The sequence below is a fragment of the Camponotus vicinus genome, unplaced genomic scaffold, assembly GCF_025532165.1.
Source record: "Camponotus vicinus isolate PSW18456_S1 unplaced genomic scaffold, iyCamVici1.0 SCAF_2, whole genome shotgun sequence".
NCBI lineage: Eukaryota > Metazoa > Arthropoda > Insecta > Hymenoptera > Formicidae > Camponotus > Camponotus vicinus.
The window spans coordinates 22208146-22222522 of NW_028141956.1; the positions used below are offsets into that span (position 1 = coordinate 22208146).

The 14377-nt window shown below is 36.4% G+C and overlaps 2 protein-coding genes, 1 long non-coding RNA gene and 2 pseudogenes across 10 annotated transcripts; 3 read left to right on the forward strand and 2 right to left on the reverse strand.

The window, feature by feature from the left end:
* Positions 1–570: 570 nt before the first annotated feature.
* LOC145966763 (uncharacterized) lies at positions 571–2755 on the reverse strand (annotated as a pseudogene).
* Positions 2756–4113: 1358 nt separating this feature from the next.
* On the forward strand, positions 4114–5723 carry LOC145966129 (uncharacterized; annotated as a pseudogene). The gene is made up of 5 exons (XR_014436967.1): positions 4114–4323; positions 4483–4623; positions 4706–4973; positions 5089–5239; positions 5340–5723. The product of XR_014436967.1 is annotated as an uncharacterized LOC145966129 (transcript).
* A 1806-nt stretch (positions 5724–7529) lies between these two features.
* Positions 7530–9230, forward strand: LOC145966134 (uncharacterized). The gene is made up of 2 exons (XR_014436971.1): positions 7530–7957; positions 8113–9230. It is a non-coding gene; the product is annotated as an uncharacterized LOC145966134 (long non-coding RNA).
* Positions 9099–11113, reverse strand: LOC145966131 (uncharacterized). 4 transcript variants are annotated; one of them, XM_083089948.1, is made up of 4 exons: positions 10819–11113; positions 10308–10693; positions 9730–10222; positions 9099–9641 (listed from the first exon to the last, which is right to left on the reverse strand). In XM_083089948.1, the coding sequence occupies exons 3-4, from the start codon at positions 10216–10218 to the stop codon at positions 9531–9533; spliced, it is 600 nt and encodes a 199-aa protein (XP_082946074.1). In that variant the 5' UTR covers positions 10219–10222; positions 10308–10693; positions 10819–11113; the 3' UTR covers positions 9099–9530. The 4 variants fall into 4 exon arrangements, with proteins under 4 accessions (XP_082946074.1, XP_082946072.1, XP_082946071.1 ...); XM_083089946.1 differs by having other exon boundaries at positions 9730–10218; positions 10819–11110; XM_083089945.1 differs by having other exon boundaries at positions 9730–10218; positions 10308–10538; positions 10819–11109.
* LOC145966130 (uncharacterized) lies at positions 11011–13901 on the forward strand. Of its 4 annotated transcripts, XM_083089942.1 has the most exons (7): positions 11039–11390; positions 11538–11714; positions 11806–12005; positions 12143–12269; positions 12389–13098; positions 13230–13438; positions 13553–13898. In XM_083089942.1, the coding sequence occupies exons 1-5, from the start codon at positions 11297–11299 to the stop codon at positions 12541–12543; spliced, it is 753 nt and encodes a 250-aa protein (XP_082946068.1). In that variant the 5' UTR covers positions 11039–11296; the 3' UTR covers positions 12544–13098; positions 13230–13438; positions 13553–13898. The 4 variants fall into 4 exon arrangements, with proteins under 4 accessions (XP_082946070.1, XP_082946068.1, XP_082946067.1 ...); XM_083089944.1 differs by having other exon boundaries at positions 11011–11390; positions 11806–12060; positions 12141–12269; positions 12389–13438; positions 13553–13901; XM_083089941.1 differs by having other exon boundaries at positions 12389–13438; positions 13553–13900.
* Positions 13902–14377: the final 476 nt, after the last annotated feature.

The window sequence follows — 14377 nt, forward strand, 5'->3', positions numbered from 1 at the left end:
TCTTTCGTACGCGTTATCGTTCTCTCTCTTTCATATGCTCGTCGCTATCACTCACTCACTCACTTACCTTTGCGTCGTCCTTCTCCCACCTATGCGTCATCTTACAATGCGTCGTCCTTGTTCCACGTTGACGCCATCCTTGTCGCACGTTGATGCCATCCTTGTCGCACTGTCCTCTTCACACACTTAGCGCTATCCTTTTTCCACAACTAGCGCTATCCTTCTCACACCTTAGCACCGTTCTCTTTCCGCGGATCCTCCTTTCCCGCGCGGACCCCCTTGTCTATCGGTCGCGCCGCGGTTCCCCCTTCCCCGCGGACTCCCTCGTCCATCGGTCGCGCCGCGGTTCCCCCTTCCCCGCGCGGACCCCCTCGTCTACCGGTCGCGCCGCGGTTCCCCCTTCCCCGCGTGTGACGTCACTCACCGCGCGCCGCAATTCCTCCTTCCCCGCGCGTAACGTCACTCCCCCCGCACCGCGGTTCCCCTCGCACCTCACCCCCCCTGAGAGGACCTGGGTTAGAACTCTCCTATAACATCTACTCTCGGCTCCGAGTTATTTTTTGTGTGTCCGGATTTAGTAATCGATAACTTTGGTTTCCGAACAATATCCTACGAAAATCAATTTTTCAGCCTTCGGATCCCATTTTTGTCGACTCGCCTTTGGTATATGTGCGAATGCTTTGCATCCAAACACCCGTAAATGGCTCAAATTTGGTTTTAGACCCGTCCACATTTCTTCCGGTGTTTTTTCGTCGAGTCCTTTAGCCGGTGATCTGTTAATGAGGTAGGTCGCCGCTGCTACTGCTTCAGTCCAATATGCCTTAGGCAGGTTTGCTCCAAACAGCATCGTCCTCGCCTTTTCGACGATAGTTCTGTTCGCTCTGCTAATCCATTTTGTTGCGGTGTGTGGGGTGTCGTTAGCTGATGTCTTATTCCGTGTTGTTTAATAGTTGCTTGAAGTTTGTGATGTAAATACTCCCTTCCGTTATCTGTTCGAAGGATTCGTATTTTTTTACTTGTTTGTCGCTCAACGGAAGCTTTGAAATCCTTGAAAATGTCCGTAACCTCGCTTTCTTCTTTAGGAAATAGATGAACGTTTTTCTCGTGAAGTCATCGATTAGTGTGAGAAAGTATTTAGATCCTGCCAGCGATGCTGTTTCCATTGGTCCACATAAATCGGACTAGCATTTCTGTCGCCCGACTGCCTTTCTTTGGAAACGGTTGTCTATGGTGTTTTCCCTTGACACATGGTACGCATGGTATGTTTTCTATCTTTTCAAGGTGAATTCCACTGGATGGTTCCTTGCTCAACTTTACTATGCTCTCATAATTCAAATGACCAAGTCTCTTGTGCCACAGTTCTGCAGTCGGTCTTTTTGCTGCCAAGTAGCTTCTTTCTTCTCGTGTCATGAGTTTAAATATACCTCCTTCGTTTGTCATTATTCCTAAGCAGTGTCCATCGCTATCCTCGATTTTATTTCCGCTTGGAGTGAAATGAACAGAAAGTCCTTTTTCTACGATCTTACTTACAGATAATAAGTTCACTGTGCTGTCTGGCACATGCAGTACTTCCTCCGCCTTCACCTCTTCGATGCCTGTATTTGTTAGAGCGCTAATTCTAACGTTTCCTATAGACTTAGCCCGCATATCCTGACTATTGGCAGTAGTGATGGCGGTGCTGTCGCATGTCCTGACCTTCTGTAGATTATCTCCATAGTCGTGATGTGCGTTGATGCGCATGAGTCCACGTACCATGCGTCCGATGGGTTGCCGTTTGCCGATAATAGCACTAAAAAGGTTCTATTCTTAATCACTTTATTTTTTGTAGGTTCTTTCTTCGCAGCTTCACTATTTTCAGGCTTCTCCGGGCATTTGTTAGCAAAATGTCTCTCAGCATTGCATCTGTAACATTTTAAGGACTTTTTCTTAAATTTCGATTTTTTGGTGTAAAACGCGGTTTCCGAGTTCGTTCCTTTAGTAGTCTTAGACTTAACTTTCTGGAGTAGCTTTGTTTTGATAGCATCAGAGGTAATTGGTGGCCCCGAGCTCTCCAATCCCATGATCATGGGCCTATATTCATCCGGTAAACCGGCCAGAAGTAGAGTTCCGATCCATTCATCCGGTACGTTTAATCCTACGCCATTGAGCGTGTGTGCCATACTAATAATTATGTTCACATATTCCTCGATGGATTTGCACTTATCCAATCATGTGACCAATGTTTTTAATAAACTGACTCTTCGTGTCAATCCTGAATCCTCAAAGGCCTTGCCTTAACTTTTCCCAGGCTTCCTTTGCTGTGGTCGTTCCTTGAATATGAACATAATTAATAGAATCTACCGCTAGTAAAATTCGAGATCTTGCCTTTGAATCCTTTCTGGCATCCGCAGTGTACGCCTCCTTTCCCTGCACGCATCTCCACAAATCTTCCTAATCCAGGTACGCTTCCAATGCAATTTTCCAGGTTGGATAATTTTCGCGTCCTTTCAGCCTGTCTACTGGTAAGCCTAGTAAACCTTGTTGATTTGCCATGATGCTGCCTCGTGCGTACTTTTGTCTTTTCACTATTCGACGGATAGTTTCAATTTTATATATTTTTTGCTCACGTTTGCTATTATTACTTTTCTTACTATTCCGCGTAAGCCTGGACCCATAACCTGAAGGTTTTTGCATATAATAATAACGAACACCTTTAGGATATATGAAACGTGTATTCTTGAAAAGGAGGGAATCTTACAGATAGAGACCGGAAGAAGGTAAGTATATTGCACACAGAAAGTGACAACGAGAGAATTAAAAATTCTCCTAGTTATGGACTAGTTACGTACATCAGGTTCATATAGTATGGCGCGCAATATAAATGTTGATTTATATTCTAATACTCTTACAGCTACGAGTACTATAATCGCTACGCGAATGAACCTGACTGACTATCATTTGAATTCAACGCTACATGACGCTACAACTAACCCACCTCATGAGGAGAGGCATTTGAAGCATCTTCGTAGCAAATAAATATAATGACGTATTTTATAACGTCATAAGGGTTACTGAAGCGTCTCGTAGCATTAAGTGAATCGATTGTAGCGCTGCTACAAATGCTCCGCAGTACTTGTAGCGCTTACTGGACCGCACCATTAGCGGTAACTAACGGTGCGTTTCACTTAACGACCGCAACGATCGCAACGCCCATAAACTCGTTCCACATAACGACCGCGGTCGCTATGGGGTGGGTTCGAGGAAACGTTATTAGCGCTACGAAACGCCAATGCTAATAGCGCCGTTCTGGGAGTTATTGTGGCGCTCACGGCTATAAGCTTCTAGAACGTACTTTTTATGTTTTGTGAGAGTTAACATGGATGACAACGGGTACGTAAATATTGATGAGAACATGGATATTGACCTAAGAGCGCAACGGATTGCAATTTTACGTGGAATTACAACAATTTTAATGGACATTATTGATTTTTCTTCATCGTCAGAAAATGAAGAAAGTGAAGATGAAGGGTGCGTTCCGATTTACGCATGTAACGCATAGACTGCATTATTATTGCGCAGCGCTTCGAAATCGCTCCGTTTTATCAATGCGCATGAAGCGCTTTAATTATTCGGAACGGTGTCTGCGCATTCTATGCGCTAATACGATTTGAAAATGGTAAAATAGTAAAAAAAATAAATAAAAATAGAATAAAATAATAAATACAAATAAAATAAAAAAATAAATAATAAATATAAATAAATAATAATAAATATAAACATAAATAAATATTAATAATAATAAATATAAATAAATAATAAATATAAATAAAATAAAATAATAAATCAAGGTAAAATAATATATTAATATTAGCTTGGCTTGTTTTCTCCATATCATTTTTATTTAAAAACAGTTATCATTTCATTAGTTTCTTCAATTAAAACTGGAAATTCATATAATTGTTGTTTTTCCATCGTCACAAAGAATCTGTTATTTGTTATTGCGTTCCGAATTACGCATAAAACGCATAGATCGCATAAACGCATCAACGCATCAACTGCCTCAAGTCGAGAGTAGAGGCAGTCAATGCGCTGGAAGGGTGCTAAGAATTTAGTACGGTTAGTACAATCTAGAGAATTCTCAGCGCTACTAAAGCGCTATCAATGCGCGCATTGGTTAAACGATTTTCTATGCAGTCTACGCGCTTCATGCGTAATTCGGAACGCACCCGAAGTAGAACATGTCATGCAATTAATGGAAAAAAGAAAGAAGTTGCCAAGATTGGAAAATTATGTTGAAAACATTGTGTTTGCTTATAATAATCAACAGTTTAAATCACATTTCAGGTTATTTAAAAATTTTGTGAATTGTACATTTTCTATTACATAAATTATACACAACACACACACACACACACACATATACACACACAATCTCAACTGTTTTGTATGCATTCATAAATGTGTTAAGGTTTATTTGTCTTGTGTTTTTATTTTATCGTGCAGAATATCTAAAGGCACATTCGAGTATGTACTTCGTATTATTGCCCTAAGATTAAAAAGAACACGTGTAGGACTGCCAATGATTTCTCCTGAGAAGCAATTTTTAATTGCAATATAGCGCATGGCAACTCCTGATTCCTATAGGTAAATGTTGTTTATAAAATTAATATTTTTGAGTATTTCTATCAAAGTAGTTTTTGTCTACAGTCGCCAATTTGTCTTTTAGATCCATATGTGAAAAATTTGACGTCGGTCGAGCTACTGCTCTCAGTGCTGCACAAAGAGTTATAAAAGCATTATATGATTTAGCACCAAATATCATCAAATGGCCATCAGGCAATAATATCAATGAAGTTTGGACTGGATTCGAAGCTGTTAGTGGTTTCCCAAAAGTTATCGGTGCTATAGACGGCATTCACATTAATATTCCAGCTCCTCGTGTTTACCCAGCATCATATGTGAATCGTAAAGGACATCATTCCATTCAACTGCAGGTATGTCATGTTTGTTGCGACATGCAAATATTACTACTTATTACAAATTTAAACAAATGTAAGTTTTATCTGCATTAAAATATAATGATTAATGTAAGTTTTTTCTGATTTTCAGGAAGTGTGTAACCATAAAACACACTTTCTTCATTGTTTCGCAGGTCATCCAGGATCTGTTTATGACCAACGAGTTTTCCGTTTATCAGAATTGCAAGAATGGTTAGGAAATCCAGAAAAATTTCCGGATGATTGTCACATTCTCGGAGATGGTGCGTATAAATTACATCAAAATCCCATTGTTTCTTATCGTGACAATGGGCATCTCACTCCTAGATAAAAAAATTTTAATTTCTGTCATTCCTCTGCCAGAGTAGCGATAGAAAGGGCCTTTGGACTCCTGAAGACAAGATTTCGTAGTCTACGGACTGTTCTTGCAATGGATAGAGTTGATTTGATCCCAATGTTTATAATAGCATGTTGTGTCATGCATAATATTTGTTTGCTAAGAGGAGATGAAATCGAGCTTAATGAAATAAATGAAACAGAAAACAATAATCTGCATCAAGGTGTTGCACCATTCGAACAAGCAGGTGTTGCTAAAAGAAATTTAATATGTGAGAGACTTCCTATGCGATGCGTTTAGAAAATAAGTGTAACTTTGTGATAAATGGTTTATATACAGATAATTATGAATGTATGTAGCGGTTATGAATTGTTTTGGAAATAATTATTCTATTAAATGTTTACAAAATATATTTATTTACTTCTTCGTTCTAGTCATTACAGGAATAAAGATATTGTTACGTCCAGACCCTGGAATGGATGGGCCGTATGGAAGGACGCAACTTACTTACCCCGTGACACACTTTATTCGGGCGTGTGTATGGACCGGGTCGAACGAATGTGAAGGGCCTGACACAGGCGACCGAAGGTCTCTTTAACGCTGCGTTTTTAAGCCTATTCATTCGATGGCCCCTTTTCGGTAAAGGAATTTAATCCTTGTTACGCGGGATGGGACCTAGTGCGATCTCAGGATTTAGGGAAGAGAACGGTTTAAATAATTAAATTATACATTAAATTAAAAATACATATATTAAAAAAAATAATGAAAGAAAAATACATCTTAGCAGTTGTAGGTATGCGTGAGTGGGTATCTGTGTGTGTATGTATATATTCTCGCGGGTGTTACAATCGTTCGGAGGTCATCAGTCAGAATATACAGGGAAGAATTTAAGTTAAGAATTAAATTCTGACTGGTTAATACAATATACATATAATTAATATAATATAAGAAATAAAATAAAATAAAAAGTGAATGTGTAATAATAAAAAAAAATATGAATAACTCTTATTAATTAAGGGAAGTATAGAATTCGTTGCGCATATGTGTTATAGTTAAAATTAAAATTTTCTAAATTCGCTGAAACACAGGTCTAAATTAAAATACAATAATAAAATTAAGATAAGAGATTCGCCAAGTCTAAGTTCGAAAATTATTCATCTATTTCAACGGTTTCTCCCAAAAGTAATGATAATTCAAAGGAAAATAATATAAAGAGAAAGAAAATGATAATAATAATAATAATATGAGGATGGAAAATTAAAAGGAAACGGAAGGGAGTAAAGAAAAACTACAAATGAAAAGATATATATATATATATATATATATATATATATATACACAGGGTGACCCATTTTAACTTAGGCAGCCAAATAACTCGAAAAATAAGCAAGATAGAGAAAAATGTTTTAGACAAAAGTTGTATGGTTTCGAGGGGGCCATAAGATGGTATCATTGGTTTGACCTTGAAGAGTCATTTGAAGGTCACGTGAAGGTCACTTCAATTTTTTTAAATGGAATATCCTATATATTTTTGTACATTCTTGTAGCTCATCTCGAGAGCTTTCCAAAACACTATAATTAAGTACATTTTCGTTAAGTACTTTTTGAGTTATGAGGCTTGAAATAATTTCTTAATTTTACATAAACCGTAAAATATCTTGTAAAATATTCATTTTTCGATTACCTTACCTTAATAGTTTTATGTACAAAATAATGAGAGGAATCAATTGGTGTAAAGAAAACACATAGTTATTTCGAAGAAAAAATATGTAATTTGCAATTAACAATTCCATATTTTTTCTTAAAAACAACTATGTGTTTTCTTTACACCAATTGATTCCTCTCATTATTTTGTACATAAAAGTATTAAGGTAAGATAATCGAAAAATGAATATTTTACAAGATATTTTACGGTTTATGTAAAATTAAGAAATTATTTCAAGCATCATAACTCAAAAAGTACTTAACGGAAAGGTACTTAATTATAGTGTTTTGGAAAGCTCTCGAAATAAGCTACAAGAATGTACAAAAATATATAGGGTATTCCATTTAAAAAAATTGAAGTGACCTTCACGTGACCTTCAAATGACTCTTCAAGGTCAAACCAATGATACCATCTTATGGCCCCCTCGAAACCATACAACTTTTGTCTAAAACATTTTTCTCTATCTTGCTTATTTTTCGAGTTATTTGGCTGCCTAAGTTAAAATGGGTCACCCTGTATATATATATATATAGAAGGGGTGAAACGAGATATAAAGATAGAAAACAATATAAATTCTCGCTAAATAAATCTGAAAGAGCTAATAAAGAGAAATAAGGAATTGTTCGCGAACCACCTTGCGGAGATTCCAGGCAAATGGGGAATCGTTCGTGAACCGCCTTGTGGAGATTCTAGACGAACAGGGAATCGTTCATGAACCGCCTTGAGGAGATTCTAGATGAACGAGAAATCGTTCGTGAACCGCCTTGTGGAGATTCTAGACGAACGAGAAATCGTTCGTAAACCGCCTTGAGGAGATTCTAGACGAACAGGGAATCGTTCGTGAACCGCCTTGTGGAGATTCTAGACGAACGAGAAATCGTTCGTGAACCGCCTTGAGGAGATTCTAGACGAACAGGGAGAGATGAGGAAGATGATTAGGTGAGACAAGGATTGATTGATTGATAGTAATTAGTAAAAATTTAGTGGTTATTAAACCGTTCGAAATTATTTGTCAGACATAGATTTTAAAATATGAGATAGTAAGATATGGGAAAGGGAGAAAATAAAAATTACTCAATTTTACTCACAACTAGTTGGCATCACAAAAATGAGTGCGTTGATAAAATGCAATGGCTGAGGTCGGAGGTTTATAACATGAAGAGCTGGGTAATGGAGATGTTCATCAGAAAATTCACACGATGCACAATTAAATGTTAACAAAATCATTTTCACTGTGATAAAACAGATTAATAACTCAATTGCATAATGCAAGAAAAGAGGATCCCCGAGGCTATATAATTTTAAAATTGAATGACTAAAAAATCTTGACTGGAACTGTGAACTGAACTGTCAACTGCACTGCTGCTCGTCGGAAGAATTAGCGTACTGAACTGTCAACGGTAGTGTTAATAGCGCGCGTCGCGCCTTGCGCTTGCATTTTAAAGTTATTACTCCTCCTCCTTACTGGATGGTGGGAATCTTTTCTAATAATTTTAATACTCCCTTCTTAAGGACAAGGAGGCTGATTTTTGGGAGGAGAGGCGTTTCTTAAGATTTTTATAGGTTAAGCCCTTTGGCTCGAGACTTAGCTCCATCCAGTAGAGAGTGGGAGTAAGTTGATTAGCTTATCGTTCTTGATGATTTAAGAACGATGATTCGAAGAACGCTTGAGGATGGCCTGTCGAACGAGCGCACGTGCACTATCAATTTCAAGAATATTGCTGTATGTTTAGATTTTGACAATCTTCCCGAGAACCAGATCTTTATTTTAAAAATTCTTTAGATAGAGAGGCTTCGAACATAAAGCCGTACCAATAGATACGGGACAGTTGGAGTTTCTTATAACAACTTTTCGTCTTATAATTCACGAATTTATTTAGAGTTCCGTTAGCGCTATCTCGACTGGCCATTCTCTGAATTAGATTTGTTAAAGTTTAGTGGCGATACACGCGGGTTAGGTTGCGTTCTTCTACGCGTTATCTTTATTCCTAAGAAGAATCGCTTTACATTCCAAATGCAAGTCGATCCTTAATTTCTTTCTTCCACGAAATCGTTTCGAGGAAAGAAAAGAATTGTGGAGTCCACCGGACGTAACAATATTTTATTTTCATTACACAAAAATATTGTATCTTATTAGCTACTTTTTATAACAGAAATAAAAATATTATTTTACTTTTCATAACAAATAAAAATACCTAACTTTTTATCATAAGTCTTATTTTACTTATCTTACTTTTCATAACAAAAATATATCTTAACCTTTTTCATAAAAATAAAAGTCATATTTTACTTATCTTACTTTTTGTAACAAACATTGAATTTTTTATTATAACAATATTTTATTTGTCTTATCTGTTTCATTATAGAAATAAAATTATTTGCTTATTTTTCATCGCAGAACACAACATTACATTACTTTTCATCACAGAAATAAAATTATCTTACTTTTAATCATTTAATAAAAATAAAGATATTATCTTAAGATCTTGTCTTATATATCTTATTTTAATTTTCATAAGAAAATATCTTTTTTATCAAAAAAGTATCTTGCATTTTTAAACTCATTTCTATCACAGCATTGATTCCTTACATCACAGTTAACTCCATAGTGTGCTTCCATTTTCTACTAACAAAATCAAATTTATTGTACAAAATTTAATTTTAGAACAATCAGTCTGAAAGTAAAAATTAATAATTTAAGAGAATCTTACTTGCAATTTATCAATAAGCTTATTTAAAGCTTTTAATACTTCAGCTCGCTGATCCATTGTTTGTTGATGACGCCTTGATTTATTTTCTTCAGTCATTTTTCGACCATCTTCAGCCATCTTTCGACTTTTTAATATAACTTCCGCAATTTCAGTATTTTTTCTTTTGCGTGAGTTTAAAGAGCCAACAGAAACAGCGGTGTCATAGCTATCAAACGAAAAGGCGTCGCTTTCACTTTCTGTACAAGCTCGATTCGTGGATGAAGCCAGAGCAACGGGATTCATAAACGGTTTCTCTCCTAATAAAGATTCCATCAGCTCAGTGTAAAGCCAAGACCGTGGATTATTGCCTGATTTGAAATTATGGTCTTTGATGGATTTGAATGTTCTCTTCATGCTATTAAATTTGCTTTGGCACTGCGGACCAGTAACATTGTGTCCATGGTTACAAAGAATATCACTTATTGCATTCCACACTCGTTTTTGCGACATCTTGCTTGTAAAAAAAACAATAAATCTGTGAGAAAGCTAAAGATCATGCACAAATCATTATAACAAATAATCTAATATAATTTTCTTACCTGATATAACATCTTCCTCTCGCTTTCTATATTCCTCAATGAGGAGGAGAATGGCCCGGTGTGACCATTTAAAACCTGAATCTTCTGATTCAGGAGTTTCGACATCAGGAGCATTTCCTGACTGAGCAACTCCTGTTGATGATCATTGAGACTGTGGATGCCAAACTTGATGGTTCTGGTTCCCTTTTGCTTTTTTTAATGAAGACAGAATTTTATAAGCAAAAACACTATCTAAAAAATGTAAAAAATGAAAGTATTAGTGAAAGAATAGAAACACAATGTATTTTATAAGACTGTACTTGCATCACTCTTATTTGATATAAATTTCCATTTCTACATTAGGTTTGTTGTTTATAGCTGAACTAATATAGCTATGAAAAACCGATCTATTATAAATATTAATATTATTTTATTAATAATAATATGAATTTTCAATAATATAATTTATAATATATAATTATAAATATAATTATATAATTATAAATAACACTGATAACCTCTCATTACTTACCGATTTTTATTTTCCGCGCATCTTCTTGTGAAACATACGTTTCATATATTTCACCTGTTTCGGCATCTTGTAAAGAGATTAAATTATCCATTTTTATTTTTTATTGAATATTGGTGCAGAGAAACCTGGTGCACAGCACAGTACACAGCATTCGAGGAACGTATTTGAATGCTATGAACGCTATAAGCATACCGTGCCTCACCTCGAGATCATGAGCATGAGTTTGCGGAAATGATGACGTCACAACGTACAAACAATGACGTCATCACCATTTTGTTGGCGCTACAAAGCGATTCCACGAACAGCTTTAGCGCCCTCATAACACCAAAAGTGCGTTCCCCGAACGCACCCATGGTCGCGCGTGAAACGTCATAGATGACGTTATTGATTGCGACCACATCGAGCCCACGACGCCCACAGTCTGTAGATGGGTCGTTTCGGCATTTTAGCGCGCTTTTAAATTTCTTCGAAGGCATCAATGGCCACAAAGACAATTTCGTTTTACGATCCTATCAATGACAGGCTGGTGGAATTAAACCTGTTGACAGAAGATGCCACTCGTGCCCAAAATGGTAAGTAATATTATATTTTTTGTATATTGTGAAATTATGTAGCTTTTCTCAGAGAAGCAATATAACCTATGTTGCTCAAATGAATCTATGAACAGCCTACTTTTTAATGTTAACTCATCAGTATATCAGTAATATCCCTTTTTTCAGACATGGTATTTGCAACGTCACTGATGAATGCTGCTCTTCAAGAGCAGCAATCATGGAGAGTTACACCAGACAATCAGTTACCATCACCAGCTGTGGCATCAGCACAGCAAGAAAATTGTCAAGTTGTTAGCATAACAGAAGAAGAAAGTGTCGACAATTTAGATCTTGACAATGGAGGTATGTCAAAACTTTTATAAATCACAGTTTCAATCCTTTACAGTGACGCTCTAAATGAAGCAATTAGTGACATGTTATTGCATATTTTCAGGATGTCTTTATAGGTGGACAACTCCTTGTGTGCTGCTCCTGCTCGAGACCTACAAAGCAAATGAGGAAAAATTCACCAATGGGAAACAATCCCAAAAGAAAACGTGGGAGGTTTCCGAGATACTAAAACATAATGGACATAACGTGACAGGGCCAATGTGTGCTGCCAAACTGAGGAGTTTGAAGAAGACTTACAAAACAGTTAAGGACCATAACAATAAGTCAGGCAATGATAGGAGAACTTGGCAGTTTTTTGGAAATAAGAACATGGGAGACTTGTGAGTATACTAACTCCAACATCTTCATCGTTCTAATACACATTATATTATTCTTTGCAGATCATGGACGAAATTTTCTCCAAGAAAGCATGGTGTGCCCCTGTGGCCCTCGCATCTTCCTCAGGCTTATCTAAAAAACAGGATGAAGAAGGGAGTAGTGTGGGATCTGACAGTGGATTTACAGTTGGTTAGTTCCTTCTTTAACGTCTGTAGATTTCTCTTGAATTAATTTTCATTTTCTTATTGTATTTACGTGAGTGTATTTATATGATTGAATTCACGAATACTCTTTTTTTGTTTTTTTAGAACCATCAAAATCCAAACTGAATGCAAATACACTGCTTACTAAAAGATTGAGACAAAAAGAAGAACATGAAAAAGCCAAAGCAAAACGACACAAGGAGAGGATGGAAATGGACGAAAAATTCCTTACAGTCCTCGAAAAGCTAGCTAATAAATAATTCAATTAGTAATTCTCATTACTTATTGTGATACATCACGAGACTGTGATAAATGTGCCAAAGTACTTCGTTTATTTTTTTAAATAAACTGCAGATCTCATACTTTTTACGTTCTGTATATGATATTTTAGCATATTTATCATTATGAATAAAACCCATTATTTCGAAATCATTATAAATACATAATATATTTAACACATTTCACATTTATTTCAGATTTATAAGATAATCACTATATAATAATTTACAATTTATTTTTATTACAACTAAACTGACTTACAATTTACCTTTATTACAATTAATTATATAATAATTTACAATTTACTTTTATTACAACTAAACTTGCCTAAGCTATCAAACTATCCATAATCAAATTTCTCTTATGGACTCCAGCATTCTGTTTTGCTTGATGCAAAACATTGTGATCTGTCACATTCTCTTGTGGAGGTGAAGGTAGTACGACGACAGTTATTTCATCTCCTCGTAACGTGCAAACATTGTGAATTACACAACAGGCTACAATATACTCTGCCATCAAGTCTACCCTTGACATTGGTAAGCAGTGTAATAAACTTCGCATACGTCCTTTTAATAAACCAATGCACCTCTCTACTGCTACCCTGGCTGCTGAGTGTCGGTAGTTGTAATTGTTCTGTCTCTAAGTTAAATGGCCATTATCTCGGAAGGGAGTGAGCAGATGTTGATGCAGCTCGTATGCGGCATCACCCAAAATATGGCTGTCTGCAGGAAACTTCTCTTCATCGTTCAAGAAGTTTGCCACTTCCGAGTATCGAAAAATTCGCTGATCATGGACAGAACCAGGATATCCAGTGTAACAATATGTGATTAAAGTCCTATGATCGCAAACTAACTGCAAATAGATGTACACATAGATGTAAGTAAACAATTACAACATAGCTCGCAGTGTTTGCAGTCAACGCATTAGGATAAATGTTATCTACCTGCAATTGAATGGAATGAAATCCTTTGCGGTTAACGTAATCTGCAGGATTCTCCTTTGGAGCATTAATACGAATGTGGGTATCGTCGATGGTCCCGATGGTTCTTGGAAACCCACTTGCTTCTTCAAATCCCCGCATCACAATGACAGCGATCACCACTGGGCCACTGAATGAATTGTGCAGCCCTTCTGAACACAGCATGAGTGACTCTTCGTACAGCTCTCACAGCAGTAACTCTTCCTACATTGAACCGATCACATACTGATCTGTAACAAAGTGATACAATTAATCAAATATGTTGTATATTTCAATATGCATTTATTGTGAACAGAGTTCATGAATAAATTTTATTCCATCAATTCCTAAACTTGTTCCAGAATATCACCTGTATGAGTCCATAGTAGCCATTTTCCAAAGAGCTATCATTAACTGTTGGTGAGCAGGAATCGTAGGGCAGCCTTTCACTTTCCTAATTAAATTCTGATAAATGATTTTGAGGAGAAATTCAAATGTAGCCCTTGACATTCTACAAATAATGGGAAAATGTGTTAATATCAATAGTTATTTTCAAGTCGTATATACGATTGCAAATAAAATGTAACACTAGTAATAAGAGTAAAAAGAAACAGTTACACCACTATCAATACATTCCCTACTGTTTCTCTTTACGCTTAGCACTATTACAATGACTAACCTAAAATGGCTTTTAAATTCATAATCCATATAACGATCAACAACGTTAGCGCAATTTGTTATGCGCGGGCGAAATTTTCGTTTTCCTCTCTCCCGCAAGGCTGCTTCCCAATCTTCATCGGAACTTGATGAGCTTTCAGACACATTATTTCTTCGACGCATCAACAATATACTAACCA